This window comes from Paralichthys olivaceus, chromosome 10, assembly GCF_024713975.1.
Source record: "Paralichthys olivaceus isolate ysfri-2021 chromosome 10, ASM2471397v2, whole genome shotgun sequence".
Classification (NCBI taxonomy): domain Eukaryota; kingdom Metazoa; phylum Chordata; class Actinopteri; order Pleuronectiformes; family Paralichthyidae; genus Paralichthys; species Paralichthys olivaceus.
The window spans coordinates 4,406,445-4,427,913 of NC_091102.1; the positions used below are offsets into that span (position 1 = coordinate 4,406,445).

The 21,469-nt window shown below is 41.5% G+C and overlaps 1 protein-coding gene across 32 annotated transcripts in view; it reads left to right on the forward strand.

The window, feature by feature from the left end:
• The window catches only part of neb (nebulin), a 52,853-nt gene that overhangs the window by 20,651 nt on the left and 10,733 nt on the right, over positions 1-21,469 (forward strand). For 26 of the 32 annotated variants that reach the window (XM_069533425.1, XM_069533434.1, XM_069533433.1 and 23 more), the window contains 67 exons: positions 27-338; positions 457-660; positions 813-917; positions 1,012-1,119; positions 1,358-1,669; positions 1,788-1,991; positions 2,206-2,310; positions 2,705-2,812; positions 2,914-3,225; positions 3,309-3,512; positions 3,614-3,718; positions 3,827-3,934; positions 4,024-4,335; positions 4,426-4,629; positions 4,779-4,883; positions 5,128-5,235; positions 5,362-5,673; positions 5,890-6,093; positions 6,239-6,343; positions 6,470-6,577; positions 6,672-6,983; positions 7,117-7,221; positions 7,385-7,483; positions 7,592-7,693; positions 7,835-7,942; positions 8,052-8,363; positions 8,475-8,579; positions 8,686-8,790; positions 8,879-8,983; positions 9,077-9,184; positions 9,288-9,398; positions 9,516-9,713; positions 10,056-10,160; positions 10,325-10,429; positions 10,520-10,624; positions 10,728-10,835; positions 10,939-11,052; positions 11,193-11,390; positions 11,514-11,618; positions 11,711-11,815; positions 11,915-12,022; positions 12,320-12,427; positions 12,534-12,641; positions 12,741-12,845; positions 12,956-13,060; positions 13,137-13,235; positions 13,344-13,448; positions 13,553-13,657; positions 13,766-13,870; positions 13,992-14,096; positions 14,316-14,420; positions 14,548-14,652; positions 14,768-14,872; positions 15,000-15,104; positions 16,027-16,131; positions 17,298-17,399; positions 17,494-17,601; positions 17,688-17,792; positions 17,888-17,992; positions 18,081-18,185; positions 18,310-18,414; positions 18,528-18,638; positions 18,742-18,852; positions 19,008-19,109; positions 19,290-19,394; positions 19,843-19,932; positions 21,218-21,331. In XM_069533425.1, coding sequence (XP_069389526.1) covers positions 27-338; positions 457-660; positions 813-917; positions 1,012-1,119; positions 1,358-1,669; positions 1,788-1,991; positions 2,206-2,310; positions 2,705-2,812; positions 2,914-3,225; positions 3,309-3,512; positions 3,614-3,718; positions 3,827-3,934; positions 4,024-4,335; positions 4,426-4,629; positions 4,779-4,883; positions 5,128-5,235; positions 5,362-5,673; positions 5,890-6,093; positions 6,239-6,343; positions 6,470-6,577; positions 6,672-6,983; positions 7,117-7,221; positions 7,385-7,483; positions 7,592-7,693; positions 7,835-7,942; positions 8,052-8,363; positions 8,475-8,579; positions 8,686-8,790; positions 8,879-8,983; positions 9,077-9,184; positions 9,288-9,398; positions 9,516-9,713; positions 10,056-10,160; positions 10,325-10,429; positions 10,520-10,624; positions 10,728-10,835; positions 10,939-11,052; positions 11,193-11,390; positions 11,514-11,618; positions 11,711-11,815; positions 11,915-12,022; positions 12,320-12,427; positions 12,534-12,641; positions 12,741-12,845; positions 12,956-13,060; positions 13,137-13,235; positions 13,344-13,448; positions 13,553-13,657; positions 13,766-13,870; positions 13,992-14,096; positions 14,316-14,420; positions 14,548-14,652; positions 14,768-14,872; positions 15,000-15,104; positions 16,027-16,131; positions 17,298-17,399; positions 17,494-17,601; positions 17,688-17,792; positions 17,888-17,992; positions 18,081-18,185; positions 18,310-18,414; positions 18,528-18,638; positions 18,742-18,852; positions 19,008-19,109; positions 19,290-19,394; positions 19,843-19,932; positions 21,218-21,331 — 9,201 coding nt within the window. Of the gene's footprint in view, positions 1-26; positions 339-456; positions 661-812; positions 918-1,011; positions 1,120-1,357; positions 1,670-1,787; positions 1,992-2,205; positions 2,311-2,704; positions 2,813-2,913; positions 3,226-3,308; positions 3,513-3,613; positions 3,719-3,826; positions 3,935-4,023; positions 4,336-4,425; positions 4,630-4,778; positions 4,884-5,127; positions 5,236-5,361; positions 5,674-5,889; positions 6,094-6,238; positions 6,344-6,469; positions 6,578-6,671; positions 6,984-7,116; positions 7,222-7,384; positions 7,484-7,591; positions 7,694-7,834; positions 7,943-8,051; positions 8,364-8,474; positions 8,580-8,685; positions 8,791-8,878; positions 8,984-9,076; positions 9,185-9,287; positions 9,399-9,515; positions 9,714-10,055; positions 10,161-10,324; positions 10,430-10,519; positions 10,625-10,727; positions 10,836-10,938; positions 11,053-11,192; positions 11,391-11,513; positions 11,619-11,710; positions 11,816-11,914; positions 12,023-12,319; positions 12,428-12,533; positions 12,642-12,740; positions 12,846-12,955; positions 13,061-13,136; positions 13,236-13,343; positions 13,449-13,552; positions 13,658-13,765; positions 13,871-13,991; positions 14,097-14,315; positions 14,421-14,547; positions 14,653-14,767; positions 14,873-14,999; positions 15,105-15,454; positions 15,557-16,026; positions 16,132-16,656; positions 16,768-17,297; positions 17,400-17,493; positions 17,602-17,687; positions 17,793-17,887; positions 17,993-18,080; positions 18,186-18,309; positions 18,415-18,527; positions 18,639-18,741; positions 18,853-19,007; positions 19,110-19,289; positions 19,395-19,842; positions 19,933-21,217; positions 21,332-21,469 lie in introns of those variants that run through there. The other 6 variants (XM_069533430.1, XM_069533440.1, XM_069533458.1 and 3 more) reach the window with 4 other exon arrangements.

Below are 21,469 nucleotides of genomic sequence, written 5' to 3' on the forward strand. Positions count from 1 at the left end.
TTAAATTATTAAATTTTTTTCCACAGTACAAGTACAAGACAGGATACCGTAAGCAGGTCGGCCACCACATCGGTGCTCGCTGCGTGCAGGACGACCCTCTGCTCGTGCTGGCTCTGAACTCAGCCAGGATTGCCAGTGATGCTCTGTACAAGAAGGACTTCAACAAGTCCAAGACCAAGTTCAACCTGCCAGTGGACATGATGGCGTTTGAACTGGCCAAGAAGAACCAGATCCAGGTCAACCACGCCAACTACATCACCCGTTTGCACCAGTGGACTTGCCTGCCAGACTCCAACGATGTCGTCCAGGCCAGACGTGCTTATGACATCCAGAGTGATGTGAGTATATGAGTTTTGTCAGTTATTATTTTGAAGAAAAAAAAAACGTGTTTATGAATGTATATTTCTCTAATTTGGGAAATTTCTCACAACCAGAAACCCTTTTTGTTCTGTCCAGAATGTTTACAAGGAGGATCAGAAAATCATGCAGGGTATTGGATGGGTGCCTATAGGTTCACTGGATGTTGAGAAAGCAAAGAAAGCTGGTGAGATCCTGAGTGAAAGAGGGTATCGTCAGCCCCCAAGCGACTTCAAGTTCAAGGTCACCACTGAGGACATGCCCATGGCTCTGGCTAAGGCCAATGCTCAGGTTTTGAACAAGGTGAGAAAATCCAATAAGTAAATAGTGTAATATTAAACTATTCTATCAACTATTTCTGAAAATGAAAATGAAATTATTTTATTATAAAAATGATCACATCCAGGGTTCATATTGTCAGTAAATTCTCATGTTCTTGGTTTCTATGCCTGCAGAAATCCTATCATGAAGCCTGGGAGAATGAGAAGACAAAGATCCATATTATGCCTGATGCTATGGATGTCCTACTGGCCAAAGCAAACAATGTCAACTACAGCTATGTATGTGCAAAATCTAAGTTATCACGGTAGAAAGGATTACTTGCATGAATAGATGTATGTATGTAATGTCTCTGGGATGTTTGTTTATTCACAGAAAAAGTACAAACAGGCCCATGAAGATGCCAAGAAGAAGGGCTACGATATGCGCAACGATGCCGTCTCTATCATTGCAGCCAAGGCTTCCAGGGACATTGCCAGTGATGTAAGTGTTGAATTGAAAAGTGACAGATATTTGTAATATTCATCATATCATACAGCAGGTAGGTATTTTAGATGTAGAACATTCTCCCCTATAGGATGTTTGTAATGCATGTCACTGTTGACAGCTGATTCTAGTTTGCCAGAGTAAGTATGGTGAACAAATGACTTAATTTTACCCACTGTACAAAGTGTGAATGTAACTAGTACACACAATTAAATTATTAAATTTTTTTCCACAGTACAAGTACAAGACAGGATACCGTAAGCAGGTCGGCCACCACATCGGTGCTCGCTGCGTGCAGGACGACCCTCTGCTTGTGCTGGCTCTGAACTCAGCCAGGATTGCCAGTGATGCTCTGTACAAGAAGGACTTCAACAAGTCCAAGACCAAGTTCAACCTGCCAGTGGACATGATGGCGTTTGAACTGGCCAAGAAGAACCAGATCCAGGTCAACCACGCCAACTACATCACCCGTTTGCACCAGTGGACTTGCCTGCCAGACTCCAGCGATGTCGTCCAGGCTAGACGTGCTTATGACATCCAGAGTGATGTGAGTATATGAGTTTTGTCAGTTATTATTTTGAAAAAAGAAAAAACATGTTTATGAATGTATATTATTCCAATTTGGGACATTTCTCACAACCAGAAACCCTTTTTGTTCTGTCCAGAATGTTTACAAGGAGGATCAGAAAATCATGCAGGGTATTGGATGGGTGCCTATAGGTTCACTGGATGTTGAGAAAGCAAAGAAAGCTGGTGAGATCCTGAGTGAAAGAGGGTATCGTCAGCCCCCAAGCGACTTCAAGTTCAAGATCACCACTGAGGACATGCCCATGGCTCTGGCTAAGGCCAATGCTGATGTTATGAACAAGGTGAGAAATCCTATTCAAATAATTATGCAGCACCCCAGCCCTTCACCAGCCCTACAGATGCCATGAACATTGTTCTGGTAAATAATAATACCTTGACCATTAACAAGGTAGCATTCATCGTCATCTGGATTTTCACTGGAGATTCCACTCTCCTTATCTCATTAGTTAAAAGCATACACTGTATAACATTTGGATTATCTGTGGTTTCTTCCAGCGTCTCTACATCGATGCATGGGAGAAGGACAAGGTCAAGCTGCACATCAAACCTGACACTCCTGAAATCATCCTGTCTCAACAGAATGCAATCAACATGAGCAAGGTGAGTATTATTCATTTTGCACGTGACAGGAAGACGATCCCAGTATAATTGTGTCTATATCCTGACTGGTTCTTAACTTTGTGGTGTGACAATGTTTTCTTGTATTTAAGATAATTTTCACAGATAAGGGAACCCTTTTAATATAAATATATCATATATGTTAACTGATAACCACCTAAATATCATTGCTTGAATTCGCAGTCTTAACGGATCCTAAGGCAGATTCTACAAATTTGATCCTTGAACAAAGTCCCACTACAAACTTAACAGGAATATTCTTGATATCCTCAAGCTTTTCTTTATGCCAGAATTTTTCCTCCATTTGGTGTAATAGATTTAAATAATCAGATAATTCTAGCATAGAAAATGTATTAATTGATGTCTTTCTTTTCAGAAACTATACAGACAAGGCTTTGAGGAAGCAATTAGCAAGGGCTATTTCCTCCCTCCGGATGCAATCTCTGTCAAGTCTGCTAAGGCCTCAAGGGACATTGTCAGCGATGTGAGTGACTGTACTGCATCGTATATCTGTTTACATTATTGACACATTATAATAGATGTTCTAGTTGCAACATAAATATCTGTTTCTGCCAATTTCATTAGTACAAGTACAAGGTGGGATACCGTAAGCAGCTCGGCCACCACATCGGTGCTCGCTGCGTGCAGGACGACCCTCTGACCGTGCTGGCTCTGAACTCAGGCAAGATTGCCAGTGAGGTTCTGTACAAGAAGGACTTTAACAAGTCCAAGACCAAGTTCCACCTGCCAGTAGATATGCTGAGCCTTGAATTGGCCAAGAAATGCCAGATTCAGGTCAATCACGCCAACTACATCACCAGGCTGCACCAGTGGACTTGCCTGCCAGACTCCAACGATGTCGTACAGGCCAGGAAAGCCTATGACCTACAGAGTGATGTAAGCCCTTCTTTGATTTTTCAACACGTCTCAATATACCACACTCGTGTTTTTATGTCACATGTTCACGCTTTTACCTACAGGCTGTTTACAAAGCCGACATGGATGAGGTTGTAGGTGTGGGATGGATCCCCATTGGTTCGCTGGATGTGTTGAAAGCCAAGAATGCTGCAAATATCCTCAATGAACGTCTCTACAGGCAGAAACCAGAAACACTGAAGTATAAGACTGACATGACCTCCATGCCCATGGTCTTAGCCAAAACAAATGCTGATATCATCAACAAGGTAAAGAACATCCCTCTTTTAGAAATGTTGTTCATTTACTCAGTCTTCACCTTGTGATTACAAATATTGTTCATGTTTTCTTTTTCTGTTTCTCCCCATAGAAAAACTACATAGCGGCTTGGGAGGCTGAGAAGATTAAGACTCATGTGATCCCTGACATGCCTGAGATGTTGCTTTCCAAAGCCAATGCATACAACATCAGCAAGGTTTGTTTGGACTTGATCTAGGTTTCTGTGTAGTTGTCAGTGAATAGAAGCTTTTTAGGCATCATGGTTTTCATTTGGTAATTCATTTGTTTTCATTTCTCTTTTCAGAAACTCTACAGGGAAGGTGTTGAGGAGATGTTCAGAAAGGGCTATGACCTCAAGGCCGATGCTGTCTCTGTTATTGCCGCCAAACGAGGAAGAGAAATTATCAGCGATGTACGTAACTTGAAGTTGAATTCTCATCTCTCTTATTGTGACATGTTTTTATCCACTGAACTTTCACTCTCCTCTTTCTCTCCGTGCAGTACAAATACAAGACAGGATACCGCAAGCAGGTGGGCCACCACATCGGGGCCCTCAGTGTCCATGATGACCCTCTGATTGTGCTGGCTATGAACTCTGCCAAGATTGCTAGTGACGCTCTGTACAAGAAGGACTTCAACAAGTCCAAGACAAAGTTCCACCTGCCTGTGGACATGCTGAATCTTGAACTGGCCAAGAAATGCCAGATCCAGGTCAATGACTTCAACTACAGGACTCACCTGCACAACTGGACCTGCCTGCCAGACTCCAACGATGTGGTCCAGGCCAGAAAGGCATATGACCTGCAGAGTGACGTAAGTTACGAGACTGTCAAACTCTATTTGCTGAATACATTCATGTTTAATTTAATCTAACTGTGACTCTGCTTGTCTCCCTACTTGTAGGCTGTGTACAAGGCTGACATGGAATGGGTCAAGGGGACTGGTTGGGTGCCAATAGGGTCAGTTGATGTGGAAAAGGCCAAGAAAGCAGCAGAGATCCTCAGTGAGATTAAATACCGTCAGCATCCTAAAAACTTCAGCTTCACTGCCAAGACATGTGACATGCCATATGCCCTTGCTCAGGCCAATGCCCAGATCATGGATAAGGTAGAGACAGCTCATCCTAATTAATATAATCAACAGAAACATATCAAAGTGTAACTTGTTTGAGCTAAAGCTCTGTTTGTATTATGTTCATGTTCTAGGACATAATTAAAGTCGGGTGTCATTAATCTGTGTTTATATGCTGTTTACAGAAAGCTTATGTTGCTGCCTGGGAGAATGATAAGACCAACCTTCACGTCATGCCTGACACCCCAGAGATCGTCCTGGCCAAACAGAATAAACTCAACACCAGTCTGGTAAAGCAGCACCTCTCTATGTATTCATAAAACCTATTCATATATCACTGATCACTGATATTACAGAAACTGTTGTCTTTTTATTAAATAGCCTTTAGGCTTACGCTTGAGGATGGAATGATATGATAACATGATTGCAGACTTTTTCATCACATCTAGTGTCATTTAAATTGTCTGCTCCATTGGTTCTGTATCTTGTATCATATGAGACACATCATTGACAGCATCATTTTTGTTACCCCAGAAATATTATCGTGAAGGTTACATGGACACCATCAACAAGGGCTACTACCTGCCCAAAGATGCAATTTCTGTTTTGTCTGCCAGAGCTTCCAGAGACATCGTCAGCGATGTAAGTCAAGTTTTTACATTCCCTTTATTTTGTTTTTATACAACCTGCATTCTTCTCGATTTTTTCATTTTACTGAAATTATTTTCCTGAAGAAAATAACCAGAAATGATTATCTCTAATTTACAGTACAAATACAAGGCTGGTTTCCGCAAGCAGTGTGGCCATCACATAGGTGCCCTAAGTGTAAATGATGACCCATTGATCATGTTGGCTGCACACGCAGCCAAGATCTCCAGTGACAACATCTATAAGAAGGACTTCAACAAGACCAAGACCAAGTACAACCTTCCACCGGATATGCTGACACTTGAACTGGCCAAAAAGTGCCAGCAGCAAGTGAACGACTTCAACTACAGAACTCACTTGCACCAATGGACATGCCTGCCAGACTCCAGTGATGTAGTCCAGGCTAGAAAGGTCTACGACTTGCAGAGTGATGTAAGTACATGGAAATTTGCAAGTTGATGAAGTAAGGAAAGCAAGTTTGGAGTTATAGCTGTGAGCTCTAATCCTACTTTTACTGGTATAACAAATATGATCCCTATAATCATATCCCGCCCAACGTTTTCAATCTGCATCCAACAGATTTTTAATTTGATCCCTCAAAGGTATTTGAAGAAATTGAAACTGATCCAGTATTTATTTGTTTTCTAGGCCGTGTACAGAGCTGATCTGGAGTGGCTGAGAGGATGTGGCTGGTCACCTCAGGACTCTGTAGACGTCATCAAAGCAAGAAACGCCCAGGCTATTCTCAACGAGACGCTTTACCGCCAGCCACCCAGCACTGTCAAGTTCACCAGCGTCGTGGACCTCCCAGCTATAGTCCTGTCCAAGCAAAACGCTGACAATATCAGTGATGTGAGTAATAACGCTTACTCTAATGCTTACTTTTCATTTCTGATGAATTCAAATCTGTAAAACTAAATATTTTGTACAAATATCTGTTTAAGTGAACATGTCTAAACAAAGAAGGTCATGGTTTTTCTTTGTTTCTTTCTAACAGTGGAAATATAGGGAAGTCTGGGATAAGGACAAGCTCAGCATTCACATACCACCTGACACCCCCACCTTTGAACTGTCCAAGGCCAATGCCATCAATATCAGCAATGTAAGTTTGAAGTTACAATTACTTAGGAATTATATAACACAATTATATAATCCCTTAAAATGTATTATCCCAGGATTTTGATGTGTTGACAGTATGTTTTACAGTATTTTTTGATGATACTTGCAGAAATTGTACACTAAGACGTGGGATGACCAGAAGGCCAAAGGCTACCACATCAAGGAGGATGCTATCGCTGTGCTGAAGGCTAGAGCTTCCAGAGACATCGTCAGTGATGTAAGAAAAAAACTATGGATAAGGTTTTGAAAAGCAGATTTACAAGCTAGTTGTCTACAGAATTTTCATTAACCTCTCATATCTTCTCTTTCAGTACAAGTACAAGACAGCATACCGCAAGCAGCTCGGCCACCACATTGGTGCTCGCTGCGTGGAAGACGACCCTCTGATCATGCTGGCTATGAACTCAGCCAAGATTGCCAGCGATGCCTTGTACAAGAAGGACTTTAACAAGTCCAAGACCAAGTTCAACCTGCCAGTGGACATGTTAACACTTGAGCTGGCCAAGAAATGCCAGATCCAAGTCAACGACTTCAATTATAGAACCCTTTTGCACCAGTGGACTTGTCTGCCAGACTCCACCGATGTGGTCCAGGCTAGAAAGGCCTACGATCTCCAGAGTGATGTAGGTTTATGGTAGTGAACACAGACACCATTCATTCACATACATTATTGTAAGAATGATCATGTTTTCTTTCTCTCGAATCTTCTGTATAAACTCCATCTCATTAACCAATCTGCCTGCTTTGTTTCATCAGGCTGTGTACAAAGCTGACATGGAATGGATACGTGGATGTGGGTGGGTGCCACATGAGTGTGTGGACGTTATAAAGGTGAAGAACGCACAGAAGATCCTAGCTGAAGTAAGTCTGACTACTACTGAACACTTCAGTCTCACTTTATAAATACTTGACATAACAGTCATTCATTCAACATTTAAAACATCTGTTTAACCAGAAAATGTGTCTTCAGTCATTTCTTTTAATTCATTATTTATAATAAATATAATCTTTCTTGTTGTTATAGAGAGGCTACCGTGTCAAGTTGGATGACCAGAAATTCACAGTTCCAACTGACAGAGTCGACTTGATCTGTGCCAAGAATGCTGCTGATGTCCTGAACGAGGTGAGGATGACTCTACTTTTCGGATCCTGTTTGGATTCGAAATCACCCTACATATAATTGGCAATAGGACTTTCCTGTCACTAAATGTTGGTTTCTCCTTCTCTTCAGGCCAAATATCGTGAAGCCTGGCACCAGGACAAGACCAAGTACTCATTGGTGGACACTCCACTTCTTGCCACAGCCAGAGAAGTGGCTAAGAACATTCACCCTGTAAGATTACACCTCTTAGGATATATTTTGCTGCATAATTCAACTCTAAAACACTGAGCTGTATATTTTCCCTGTCTTGTTATCGGTTTCATAACTGCTGTATTATGATAAACCTATGATAACTGTTTCCATCTTTTGTAGAAACTTTACACCAAAGCATGGGACCAGGTTAAAGCCACAGGGTACTTCATGCCTGGAGATGCTGTGCCAATCAAGCAGTGCATCTCGACAACTAAAGTGCAGAGTAAAGTGAGTAGTAAGACTAGAGTTACAGTTGTCATCATTTCCACTTGTGTTTATCTTTTATTTAACTGAGAACACATTACAAAAGAGACAATAATGTTTGTCTGTCCTACAGCACAAATACCTCGAGTCATACCGCAAGCAGCTCGGCCACCACATTGGTGCCCGCTGCGTGGAAGACGACCCTCTCATCATGCTGGCTCTGAACTCAGCCAGGATTGCCAGTGATGCCTTGTACAAGAAGGACTTCAACAGGTCCAAGACCAAGTACAAACTGCCAGTGGACATGCTTCAGTTTGAATTGGCCAAGAAATGCCAGATCCAAGTCAACGACGACCGCTACAGAACTCGTCTGCACCAGTGGACTTGTATGCCGGACCAAAACGATGTCATCCAGGCCCGCAAAGCATATGAACTTCAGAGTGATGTGAGTGCTCGCAGGGATTACACCAAACTAGGCATCCAGAATTTTCACTCAATAAACTCACTGAAAATTCTCGACCCACCCACAAAAATGTGTCTTTGTTTCTGTCCCCAGAACATTTACAAGGCTGACCTGGAATGGATCCGTGGCTGTGGATGGATGGCAGCTGAATCTGTTGACCACGTCAAGGTCAAGAAGGCCCAGGAGATTCTGAACGAAGTATGTTTGCTTTGCTTACCAGTGTTCTGCATTTATCTTCTTTTATTCGAGTCAATGTGGCATCAGCTCAGTGTGTCTCATCTTGTCACTCTAATTCTATTTGCAGAGACATTACAAGAAGAGCGCCAAAGACGCCTTTGGAAAATTCACCCTGATTGTTGACCGACCCGAGATCATCCTGGCAAAGATAAATGCTGCCAACCTCAGTGATGTATGTTAAATTGAATATTTAAGTTGATAAATTTCAAAATGCATATGAATAAACAAATCTAAATAATGTTCTAACCTTTTTATTATAGCTGAAATACAAAGAAACATTCAATGCAGAGAAGGGTATTTACATTGGCTCAGAGGACACTCCTCAACTGGCCCATAGCAGGGAGGTGGCGAAGATCATCAGTGAGGTAATTTTATCATTTGTACATTATATAATACATTATATATCACATATTTTTATGGCCTTATTTCAACTTTGTGCATTCTTTGTGTAATTTCAGAAACACTACAAACAACAATGGGATGACTCCAAGGCTACAGGTTACCAGCTGAACCATGAATACATCCCACTTCTTAGCGGCAAGAAGGGCAGGGAGATCGCTAGTGATGTGAGTGCACTTCTTTTGAGTAGTCAGGGCTGGAAATGTAAAAGCAAAGAGGATCATCATGTTTTCTAAACAAAATCAAGACTTTATTCTGATTTCCCCTCAGGTCAAGTACAAGGATTCCCATGAGAAGGCCAAGGGTCACTACATGGCAGGAACCCTGGTTGACTTCCCTGAGGTGATGCGCTGTGGACAGCAGGAGAAGAACAAGGGACTGGTAAGATGTTGTTAGTTATTAGTTTCGCAGTTTATTCCACAAACATGTACATATATAGATTTGTCTTACAGTTTCAATGGCAACGTCTCTCACTGTTGATTCTATTATATATTACAGAGGCTCTACCAGCAGGCTTACCATCAAAGCAAGACCAAGACTCACCTCCCACCCAACGTCATTGCTAACCAAGTTGCTAAAAGGTGCCAGGATATGTTGAGTGACGTCCTCTACCGCACCTACCTGCACCAGTGGACTTGTCATCCCGAGCAGGAGGATGCCATTCGTGCCCGCAAGACCAACGAGATTCTCAGTGATGTAGGTCCTTCGTTCTGTATGGCTGCTGCTTGTGCAGTGTCGTGTTGCAGACGACTAGACAGACTCACATCACATCAATTGGTTTATTTTATACTGCATATATAGGCAGTGTACTCGAGTGACTATCTTTGTATACAGTAAATGATATTGGAATAATTGATAGTTAGTTGAAAGTTCTTGAGAGCTGTTGAATGGATTTTTTCTAATTCAGTTAGAATGTGTTTTGTTTTTGACAAGAACAAAGTTTGTTTAAAATTTAGCTTGAAATCGAACATAAATCTAAGTGCTTTTTTCTATTAATAAACATTTAATTTGAGCTTTTTGCTCTTTACTTTGAATTAGGTGTTCTACAAGGAAGACCTGAACTGGATGAGGGGGATTGGCTGCTATGTCTGGGACACACCTGAGATTGTTCGTGCCAAGAAGTCCTACGATCTGCAGAGTGAAGTGAGTTTCCACAGGGGAAACTTTGAAAAACATTATTCACAGTTTACGAGTTAACTGAGCCAAGATGTTATTGTGTAGAACCATCATTAGATCTTCAGAAAACAATTAAATCATTTAGTTTGTGGAACTGTTCTAAGATACCAATGAAATGTCTTCCCTTTCAGCTGAAATACAGAGATGAAGCCAAGAAAGAATTCAACAATTACTCCATTGTAACAGACACCCCAGCTTATGTGACTGCTGTTCTGGGTCACACCTGGGCCAGTGACGTGAGTGAGCTGCACTTTAAAAACATATTATTTCAGTTTTAAATGCCCGCCTCCAGTTGACTGTACTAATTCCGTAATTATTGTTGACAGCTAAACTATAGGGAGGCTTATCACAAGGAGAAGCACCTGTACACCACCGTTCTGGATACCTACGACTATGCCAAGTGCCACAACTTCAAACACTTCTTCAGCAACGTAAGTAAAGATGAACTTACTGTATCTGCTGATGACAGATTTAAGATCTCAGCCTTGTTTACATGCAATATTATATTCACAACATTTTGTTTTCTGTCAACAGAAAAACTACACCGCCGCGTGGGACAAAATCAAAGACAAGAGCTACCAGATTCCACATGACTCACATGCCTTGCAACACGCCAAACAGCAGAAGGTCATTCTGAGCAACGTGAGTCCAACTTTTAGTTTTCTGTTAATTTTATTCCATGTTTTCTTTAGAAACTGGAAATTTCTCTGTAGACCATCAAATCTGATTCATCTTGCCACTGTAGGTGAAGTACAAGGAGGACTATGAGAAGTTCAAATCCCTCTACAGTCTGCCCAAGTCTCTTGAGGACGATCCTTCAACTGCTCGCTGCGTCAAAGCTGGAAAGCTGGTCCTAGACGTGAGTTGAATTTCATCTTCCTTACATTTGTTTTTATGAGGAATGCAAAATTAGCTCAGTTGTAAAAAAAGATGTGTGGATTATTTTCTGCATACCGAAACCCAGAGCTGAAATTGACACGTGTCGTTCGTCTCTAATAGCGTCTGTACAAGGAGAACTATGAGAAGACCAAGGCCAAGAATCACATCCCACCTGACATGCTGGAGATCGTGTCTGCCCGCAACACCCAGTCCACCGTCAGCGGCATCCACTACCGCAAGTATCTTCACCAGTGGATATGTCTTCCTGACATGCAGGTGTACACCCAAGCCCGCAAGGTCAACGAGCAACTCAGCGACGTGAGTAACTACACTCTTGGTATCGCTTTACAAAATTACAAACACATTTGTACTTGTTTTTAGCCAGTTATGTTAACTTTGATGGATAGAAAGGTCAGGTGTTTCCATGTCTGCTTTTTCCAGATCTTCTACAAGGATGATCTCAACTGGCTGAAGGGTATCGGCTGCTATGCCTGGGATACACCAGAGATCCTTCGCGTCAAGCACGCCGATGATCTGCAGAGTGAGGTTAGTCCACCCAACATACTCATTCATCATTTTCAGCCAATTTTTGATTTAGAGGCCATGCTCATCGCCACGTTCGTGTGTTTCTCTTCCAGAACAAGTACAGAGCTAAAGGCATTGAGGCTTTCAAGGACTACTCAGTGGTGACAGATACCCCCGTGTATGAGACGGCCAAGCAGAATGCTCAGAACCTGAGCGATGTAAGTGACTATGAATTAACGCTCTTGACTATCAATATTCAATTTTAAAACCCAAACCAATGACTCACATCTCATGTTTATATTTCTCTTTTTTTCCAGCTGCACTACCGCTATGACTACAATGCTAATGTCAAGGGAACAAACACTGCTCCTGCTGTTACCATCGAGACAGAAAGAGCACGTCTGGCAAACCACATCCAGAGCGATGTAAGTGGATATTAAATATAGCACCCAGCACAATGACAACACACATGCTATCGTTTAAGCTTTAGTGAGCAATAATTTTAGAGACATCACAGGTGTAACTACGCAATCACTTATTTTTAGAGCCTTTATAGCATTTTTCAGTTTATTCTGGGGATTTTTGTGGTAGCAAATAGGAGGTGAGTTTAAACATTAGATTAGGTTTTTTTTATTAGGTTTCAGTAGCTGTGCTTCTATATACGATATATCTAATGTATTTAAATTCATTCTGTCTCGCCCCATTGTGTCTGATTCTCTTAGAACTGGTACAAAGAGGCCAACAAGACCTCCATGCCGACCGGTTACTCCCTGCCCTACGACACGCCGCTCATCAAGCAGGTTAAGCTGAACAGCACCGTCACCAGCAATGTAAGTATTTCACTTTGAAATCACATTGAGATTTTTTAATTTTGTTGAGTTGATGACGTAGGGCGCTGAATGTTATGATAACGTACTCTTGCTTTTATTTCTGTAGGTGAAGTACAAGGAGGCCTATGAGATGATGAAGGCAAAGTCCTACACTCTTCATCCAGAGGGGGTCAACTTTGTCAACGCAAGGAAAGCTCACAAGATCGTCAATGATGTAAGACAACAAACTGTGCTGATGGGTATTTACATGATTACCCTTTGACACATTGACTGGATGAAACAAGCTCATATTCTGCCGTCTTCTCTTCCACAGCGTCTGTATCGTGAGGAGTACCAGCACAAGAAGGACAAGATCCACACAACCTACGACACCCCTGATATCAAACAAGTCAAGATGAACCAACAGAACCTCAGCGACGTACGGAATCATGTTCACATAGTTCAATCTCCTCTTTTTGTTCATGTAGCTTTATAAGGTGAAATGATATGTTGTATTTATGCCTCATTTGTGTTCACTTCTAATCCTAGTTGTGCTACAAAGAGAAATACTACAACACCAGAGGCCAGCATATCTCTTTGCCGATCACACCTCAGCTGATGCACTGCGCCCACGTCAATGACATCACCAGCGAGGTATGAAGAGTGGACACAGACATTCACAAAATGAACTTGTCAGGAGCTGTGTGTTAAAATCAGTTTGTGCCTTTAGCTGAAATACAAAGAGGATCTGATGTGGCTCAGAGGCGTTGGCTGCTTCTTGTACAACACCCCAGAGATGGTGCACGTCCGCAACATCACCAAGTTCAGGGTACGTGTCTCCTTCTGGATGGAATTATATCTGATTATATCATTATCCTAACATATTGAACGTTGTACAGTGGTATCAAGTTATGTGGCCTGTTTTTCAATTGTAAAGGTGGACTATCCAGTGGAGGCCAAGAAGAACCTTGCCAACTACTCTGTTGTCCTCGAAACTCCCGAGTACAAGCGTGTGAATGAGCTCAAGACCCACATGAGCAACGTGAGTTTTTTTTCCCAGAACACATTTCATCACTTGTAACTAATAGATTTATATCATCAGGCAAACAATAACTAACCTGACTCTTTGGTCTTCTCAATATTCAGCTGATCTACAAAGCCCAGAGCAAGGAGGACATGGCAAAGGTCACCACCACTGCAGATGCTGTTGACATCCAGAGAGCTAAATGGGCCCAGCAGCTGACCAACAAGGCAAGTTCAGATGCTGCATCACAATGAAATATTTTTTGGGGTTTTATTACATAGATTTATGTTTTTTTTCTGATTATCTAATGATTATTCTGTCTGGTTTCTCTGCAGTACAAGTACACAGATCTGGCCGCTAAGGAGAGATGTCACTTTACTCAAGAAAGTGACACTCCAAACATGGGCCATGCTAGAAAAATGAAAGTTGTCTACAGTGACGTAAGTCTTCCTCATACCTCCTCGTTCCCTCTGTAAAGCATCGGACTATTGTACCTTGAATTATCCTTCTGTACTGTGAAACACATTTCTGACGTGTAACATGAATTGTTTCCTCCCTTAGATCAAGTACAAAGAGCAGTATGAGAAGATGAAGTACAGGTACACTGCCATCGCTGATACACCTCTGTTGATCCGTGCCAAGAAAGCCTACCTCCAGTCCAGCGATGTGAGTATGCTTACTGAAGAACCTTCATTACAAATATTACAATATTCATTTATTGAATATTCACTTTTGATTCTTTTTAGTGTAGACAGCAAATAGAAATCGGATGTTAACTGGTCGGAGCAGTTACCCAGAAAATAATTAATTAAACCTTTATTATCCATTTGAAGAAGCTTCTAAGTTTGACGGATATCTGAGTTTTTTTGTTCTTCCTGTCTTCAGCTTCGCTACAAGGAGACCTTTGAGCTCTCCAAGGGACACTACCGCACAGTCAAGGACGCTCTGAACATCTCCTACCACCGCAGAGTCACTGATGACATCAGCGAGGTCAGCAGTTAGAAATTAGCTGGTTGATCATTTGTTATGAATGTTTATGCACCTTAATATTCAGACAATGTTTTAATATCACTTTGAGCTCTTTCTTACTGTCTATCTCTCAATCTCTTTACCTCAGGTTAAATACAGGGAGAAGTACATCGACTCTCTGGGGACATGGAAGTCCATCCCCGACCGTCCTGAGTTCTTCTTCAGCAAAATTGCCAATGACAACGTCAGCAGCGTGAGTACTGAGCATGCTGTTTAAATATTTACCCGCGTTAGGTAGAAGGACATTTAATCAAATTTAAACATGCTGTGCATTTCTAAATTAAATACCTTCTGATTTCTTTTTATAGGTCAAGTACAAGGAGGACCTGGAATGGCTGAAAGGTATTGGCTGCTTCGTGTGGGACACACCTGAACTGGTGCAGGCTGAGAGGAACAAGACACTGTACAGTGAGGTAAAGAATCTCTTTAAGTTTATAAACTGCTGAGAAGATGCCATATACTCCTTTTGTTGTCTTATTTAATGTCAGTGTGCTTTTAATGCGCAAGCAGATTTAATGAAGTTTCATTTCTTGGCTACAGAGACTGTACAAAGCCTCCTTTGAGAAGAACAGAGGCAACTTCAAGTACAGCAGCGACACGCCCTTCTTCCAGGCCGCCAAGCACGCCTCCACTCTCATTAACGATGTGAGTCCTTTTATTCTTTCTATTAAAAAATTATTTTCACAGAAGACATTTTATAATTATATTGTTGAATCCCATTTGTTAAAATTAGATGCATTAATCATTGTTGGTATTTCTCTGTCTCTGTGCATCTCTATTGGACTCAGCTTGGAGGTAAAAGTAAATGAATAGTATTGTTTGGTAAATTCTTGCACTTATTATGTGTGATAACGTTATCAACTGTTTAAAATGTGTCCTTTGTTCTTCAATGTCAATGTGTTCTAACCTTCCTTTGTTCCCTGGAGAAGTCTCATCACGTGACAGTTCACGTTGTTCACCGAATGTTTGTCTAACTACCATCTGACTCTGAGCAGAGGGTGTACAAAGCTAATTATGAGAAGACCAGGGATAAGTTCACCATTACTACAGATGATCCTAGATACCAGCTGGCCAGGGAGAACAGGAAGATGAGCCAGGTAAACGCCCTGGTTGTGTGGTACGACCGGCCTGCCTCCTCTGCTGCAACCCCCAGTCCGGTCCAGACCTCTGACACTGGTGCATGAGGTTGTCGAGAGACCTGCCTCTGGTGGTCATCGTCGCATGGCTGTGATAATACGATAAACTTCTCTCCCTTCTCCCTACATGTGTCCGTTTCTGCCTGTTCTCTTTGTCTTTTCAACCCACACAGGTTATTGTAAAATTTGCAACTCAAATTACAGCTCCTCCCTCATCTGTGCGATCAGAGAGAAGCATCACTCAGTGATGATTCAATTGTGAATCTTGAATCTTGAAGCTCTGATGGCACAGAGGAGGGAACAACAGCTCCTTCGTCACACTTGGATCTCCGGAGTATTTCTCCAGTCCCTCCCAGTGTTACTGCTGTTTTTAAAAAAATCTGTCCTCAACTGTGGCATGCTGTGTGTGTATGTGTTATGTGTGTGGACAGGTATTGTATACATCCAGAGCAAAGGAACTCCTAAGGGGTGGCTGCAATGAGCTACACCGCCCTGACATCCTCACAGCCCTTTATCAGTCCACTATGGGCAGTAAGGTAAACAGCCGCAGAACAATATTTCTGATCTCTGTCCACAAACAGACAGAATCACAAAGTTATATATGAAATAACTTTCATCTGCTTGGCTGCTTTTATAAATACACTGCAGAAACCGCTTCCCTCCATTCATATCACTATAATTCCTAAACTTCCACCCTTATTATCTTTCATGCTTTAATCCCTCCATCACCGATTCATTTATCTTCATGTTACATTGATTATCAAACTTTAAACTTGTGTCAAAATGCAGTGCGGAAGTTGATTTATGCAGACGGACGTATTTAGAGTCAGTTATGCAGCAAATTGCAGCTTTAGAGCTGCAGAGACGGGATAAAATGTATCTATGCCTATTTTATATATGTTTTACTTTTGGAAAACTGATTAAACCTATGGGTACATTTTAATTTTCAACTTTTTATGTAGATAATGGGCAACCGCTCATTTACCCACTTTCTTATCTGACGCTATTAAGGTGCCAAACTCCTTCTACTGTCTTCTCTTGACTAAATCTCATATTCGTAGAAACCACTCAGTACATCAGCCTCAGGTTCAGTGAGCAGTAGCATAAGATGGATGGCTGGTCATCGTGAACTACGTGGGCACTGCAGACTCTCATGACTGAATTTGTGGTAACACGTGTCCTTGTCTTAATGTTAACCTGGATGATAACTCATTTTGTATTTGTGCATGTTTCATAAAGCATGTTTTTCTTGTACATAATCATATGCATGGCACTCATCAGACACACTGTGCTGTTATTGTATCAGGTTACATAACACATTGCATTGAAATGGTTTAAGACTGTTATATCATCAGAGAACTGTCGAGGAAAAACCTTAAAGACTAAATGAAAAACTGTAGAATCAAATTTTGTTACACCTCAGCTTTAGTATGTAAGTTAAGAAAGTGATTATTACAGTGTCCTCATCATAATTGACTCCAAAGAGGACATTTGATGCGCAAATGTGACTTTTAAAAAACAAAAACTAATTTCAGCATCTCTTCTCAATTCATTCAGCTCTTTTCTTGGATAGTTTTTGTTTAGTTTATTTACTTTAGCACATAGTCAGAGTTCATAAAACACATTAATTAGATTATCACAGCAGCAAATTGATCATGAGAGATACTAACTTCTTTTGTGTTTTCACATCCTCCTCCATCAGTGGAGATACAGGGAGCAGTATGAGCGTGCCAAGGACAAGTTCACTTCTATTCTGGAGACTCCCGAGTATGAGGCCCACAAACGCAGCAAGAAGATCACTGATGTAAGTTTTGGTCTTTTTTTTTTTTTTCATACCAGAAATACTCAAATGTCTTTACTAGTTTTTGAATTGCATCTGATTGTTATTACTCCCTCAGATCGTCTACAAGATGGAACACAACAAGACCAAGGCTAAGGGCTACACCTTGCCTTTTGACACACCACACCAGCAGCACATGAAGAAGGTCAAGGACATCACCAGCAATGTAAGTCCCACTCCAAAAGGTTCCATCACAGTCTATGAAACATATCTTTGTGTTTGACGCTGTGTGTCTTTTCATGCGTCTTGCAGCTGAAGTACAAAGAGGTGTACGAGAGGAGCAAGGCTCAGATCAACATCGACCCGGAGGCTCATGAGATTCGTGCTGCCAAGGAGGCTTACAAGAACATCAGCAATGTAAGTGACGGTATTTGGAAAGTCCTATTTCTGTTGATTATTGAGTCATACTCTGAAAATAATGATTAAACATGTACTATTGTGTTCATTACTAGCTTACCTACAGGAAAAAGTATGAAGCCACCAAGAACAAATGGATATGGACAACGGACAGACCTGACTTCCTCAATAATGCCAAGAACTCCATGCAACAGAGTGACGTAAGTTGTTGTTTGTGTCTTTATTTGTGCTTTATTTTTCCTATTAAACAACCTGCAATCTGAATTTCTCTCATCGTTTGACCCACAGGTTGAGTACAAGTATGACAAAGAGATGCTCAAGGGCTGTGTGATTCCTGTAGTGGATGACAAGTTAACCCTCCTGTGCATGAGAAATGCTGAGATGGCCAGTGATGTAAGTTTTCCTTTCTTTATCTCCAACTGTACAATGAAATGTAATTACTACAAGACCCAGAGATATTCAGAATATTGTTTAAATTGTTTAAAATACTAAGAATTAACTAATTTCTGCCCTCCAGGTGAAATACAAAGAGAAGTACGAGAAGGCGAAGGGTCATTACGTGCCCGTCAATGACACTCCTCAGATCCTCCATGCCAAGTCTGTGCGATCTCTGGTATCAGAGGTAAAAAGAATAAAGATCAGTTTTTGAGTAAATCTTTATCAGATGTATTTCACTTCAGCACCTGTTTTTATAGCAACAACAATACATGTTAAGATCTTTATTTCCTTTCTCAGAGCAAATACAAGGCGGCCAGTAAGAAGGTGATGCAGTCGGGCTCGTTCACTACCCTGCCCGAGACTCGCGACACGGCCCACAGCAAGGAGATCAACAAGCTTGTCAGCGGGGTACGACTGTCTCACATGTGTTTCACAGAAATAAAATCACCCACCTCATTATCCTGATTTATCTTTAAGCTGCCATACTTACGCTTCAATTCTCTCTTTTCAGAAACTGTATAAAGCAAAGTATGAGAAGGATAAGGGCAAGTCAGAGTACAACCTCATGAGCGTTCCACCTGATGTCAAGCATGCCATCGACGTGGCCAAGAGCCAGAGCAGTGTGAGTCATCCCCACAATGTGGTCACAAATAACTTTTTACAGATTTTATTTACAGCGCACAATCTAACGGTTGGGACAGTCTCATGTTCTCTTGAGGAGCTGGTCAGTTTATAGCGTATACTGTATTCTGTCTGCTCTCCTGCCCACTGCCACAGATTGCTTATAAGAAGGACGCCAAAGCCAACCTCCACTACACCTCTGTAGTTGACCGTCCTGACATAAGGAAGGCCACCCAGGCTTCCAAACTCATCAGTGAGGTAAACGTCAAGTAGATGCAAAAAAACCACTTGCACACAAAGACAGAAGTACTCTATACACACGCTCTCTTTGTGTAAAACATACTGACGTCCTGCTTGACAACTCTCAAAGACAAAATGGCTCCAAAAAAGCTTTTAACGACAAAGCCTGTAAAAATAAATTGTCCTTGTCTCCATCAGATCGGCTACCGTGACAAGGCCCGCGAGGCGGCGAGCCGTGGAGGTTCTCTGGCCCACCGCCCAGACATCGCTCTGGCCACTGAAGTGTCCAAGCTGAACAGCCAGGTACATCAAACCAAATCTGTCACGGAGCCTTCCCACTGGTTGTCTACAGTCATTTTTACATTCATGGCAGCTGTAGAAGACTTTTAAGCCTCAGTGTTGACGTCAGATCAGCTCCCATGAGCCACTATTTGCAGATTAGCGACGCTGTGGTAGATGCTTATCCACAGGTTTGTTAGGGGGGGCTAACGAAAGAACTACCAGCTCTTTCATAACGCTTCCTCTGCCGTCCTGCATTTAGAATCCATGTATTAATCTGTCACTCCATGAAAGCAGACGTACGTGTTTAACTGCTCGTGTCATTTTACATATCCCACCTCCATGCCTACACCTGTCCTCCTCCTCCTCCTACTCCTCCTCCTCCATCTTTTCTTCTACTTTTCTCTCCATTCTGTCCTTCCATAATGTCTTGGTCTGTGTTCTCATCCATCCATCTCACTGCGCTTTGTAGGTGGAGGCCAAGACCTCCCTCCATGGAGCCGCTTCCTATGATACACCCCAGATGCGCCACATTAAGAAAATGAGTGCCGTGACTAGTGATGTAAGGAGGTTCATGCCCTGAAATGAATGGGCTGCTACTATATGTGTGTGTCTCCTCTGTCTCTCTGTTCTCTTCATCTCCTGAATGACTGATTGGTTCATTGCTGATGTTACTGGGGGATTCACTGAGCTTCAGATACATGTTTTAGTGCAGCTCTCTGCTTTTTTGTTTACCTAACACGCTCTGGCTCATTGTTAAGCATAGACAAGCATTGTTTTGTTGCATTAGTTCCACTGGTGCCAATACTGTACGCTAATGAACAATTAACGTTCAATCATTTTCCCAATTTTCTCCCGGGTCACTCAGTCTCTGTGGTCTTTCTGAGATGTTGGTACGTGTTAAGAATGTGTTTGAAGAATAGAATAATTCATTTTTTATGCTAGATTTTGAAGTTTTTTATTCTAAGATTATATTTTAGATTATATTTCCTCTGTCTGACGTTCTTTTTAAAAGTGGTTGATCTTTTAAAGAAAATTCCAAACTCCCCCTGAAACAACCACAATCATAGTTTGATCTCTTTCATATATACTTGTTTATATATGAAGTCCGTGTTGTGTCTATGTGCATCACAAAATTTAATATTAGACTCAGTTCACACTTCACATTAAAAAGCATCTTGAGTGGTTTGTTTTAAACATAAGAAATAAACAATAAAGTTTCAGCGCCTGGAAACCAATTAAATCAAATTGGAAAAATCCATTCACACATCATCGGTGGAGACTCACTGAGATGTATTGTAATGTCAGGTGTGAACTCCAGTCCATCTTGGCTGAATCCATGCACAAAGTGGTTTCATGATACAGATTCAGGTCTGAACAGCTTCTGAGGGCGTCTCCACAACTGACCGGTTTGGTTTCAGTCAGATAAACGCTGCAGGACTGAACAGCACTGACACTGTGGGAAGACATTATATATGTAAGCCTGGAACCAAACTGCAGATGTGAACAGGCCCTTTGAGATGTTCTTGCACTCTGGGAATGATTATCACTATAAATATAAATTAGTTGAAGCATGGAAAAGTGAATCATCAAGATACACATTTCTTGTATAACAAGGGACACAATTGAAGTTGAGGGTTGATATTGAAAAGAGTGTACACAGCTTTTACAAAAAAGAATCTATACAATTTAAGTAACTCATCCCTTTTTATACACTCTTTGGAAAAAAAGCATTATGGTGTCTGTTAAATGTTTCCAGTGTGATGGAGTCGTTTAAATCTTCCATTGGGTTCTGTCTCCCTGAAATCCGCCAGCTGTATTAACACATGTATATCCCGTCCTATTAGTTGAAGTACAAGGAGAAGTTTGACAAGGAGATGAAAGGAAAGAAACCACAGTACGACCTGAAGGATAGTAAGATTTACAAGACTCTGAAGGATGCCAACGTGCTGGCTAGTGAGGTAGGTTTCCACCTGAGCTGCATCATTCCATCAATCCTTTACTAGAAGTAAACAACACTCTTTTCTTTCCCCCAAAAAACTATTGAATATCATATATATATATATTATGTGTGTTTAATTAAATACATTTAATAATCT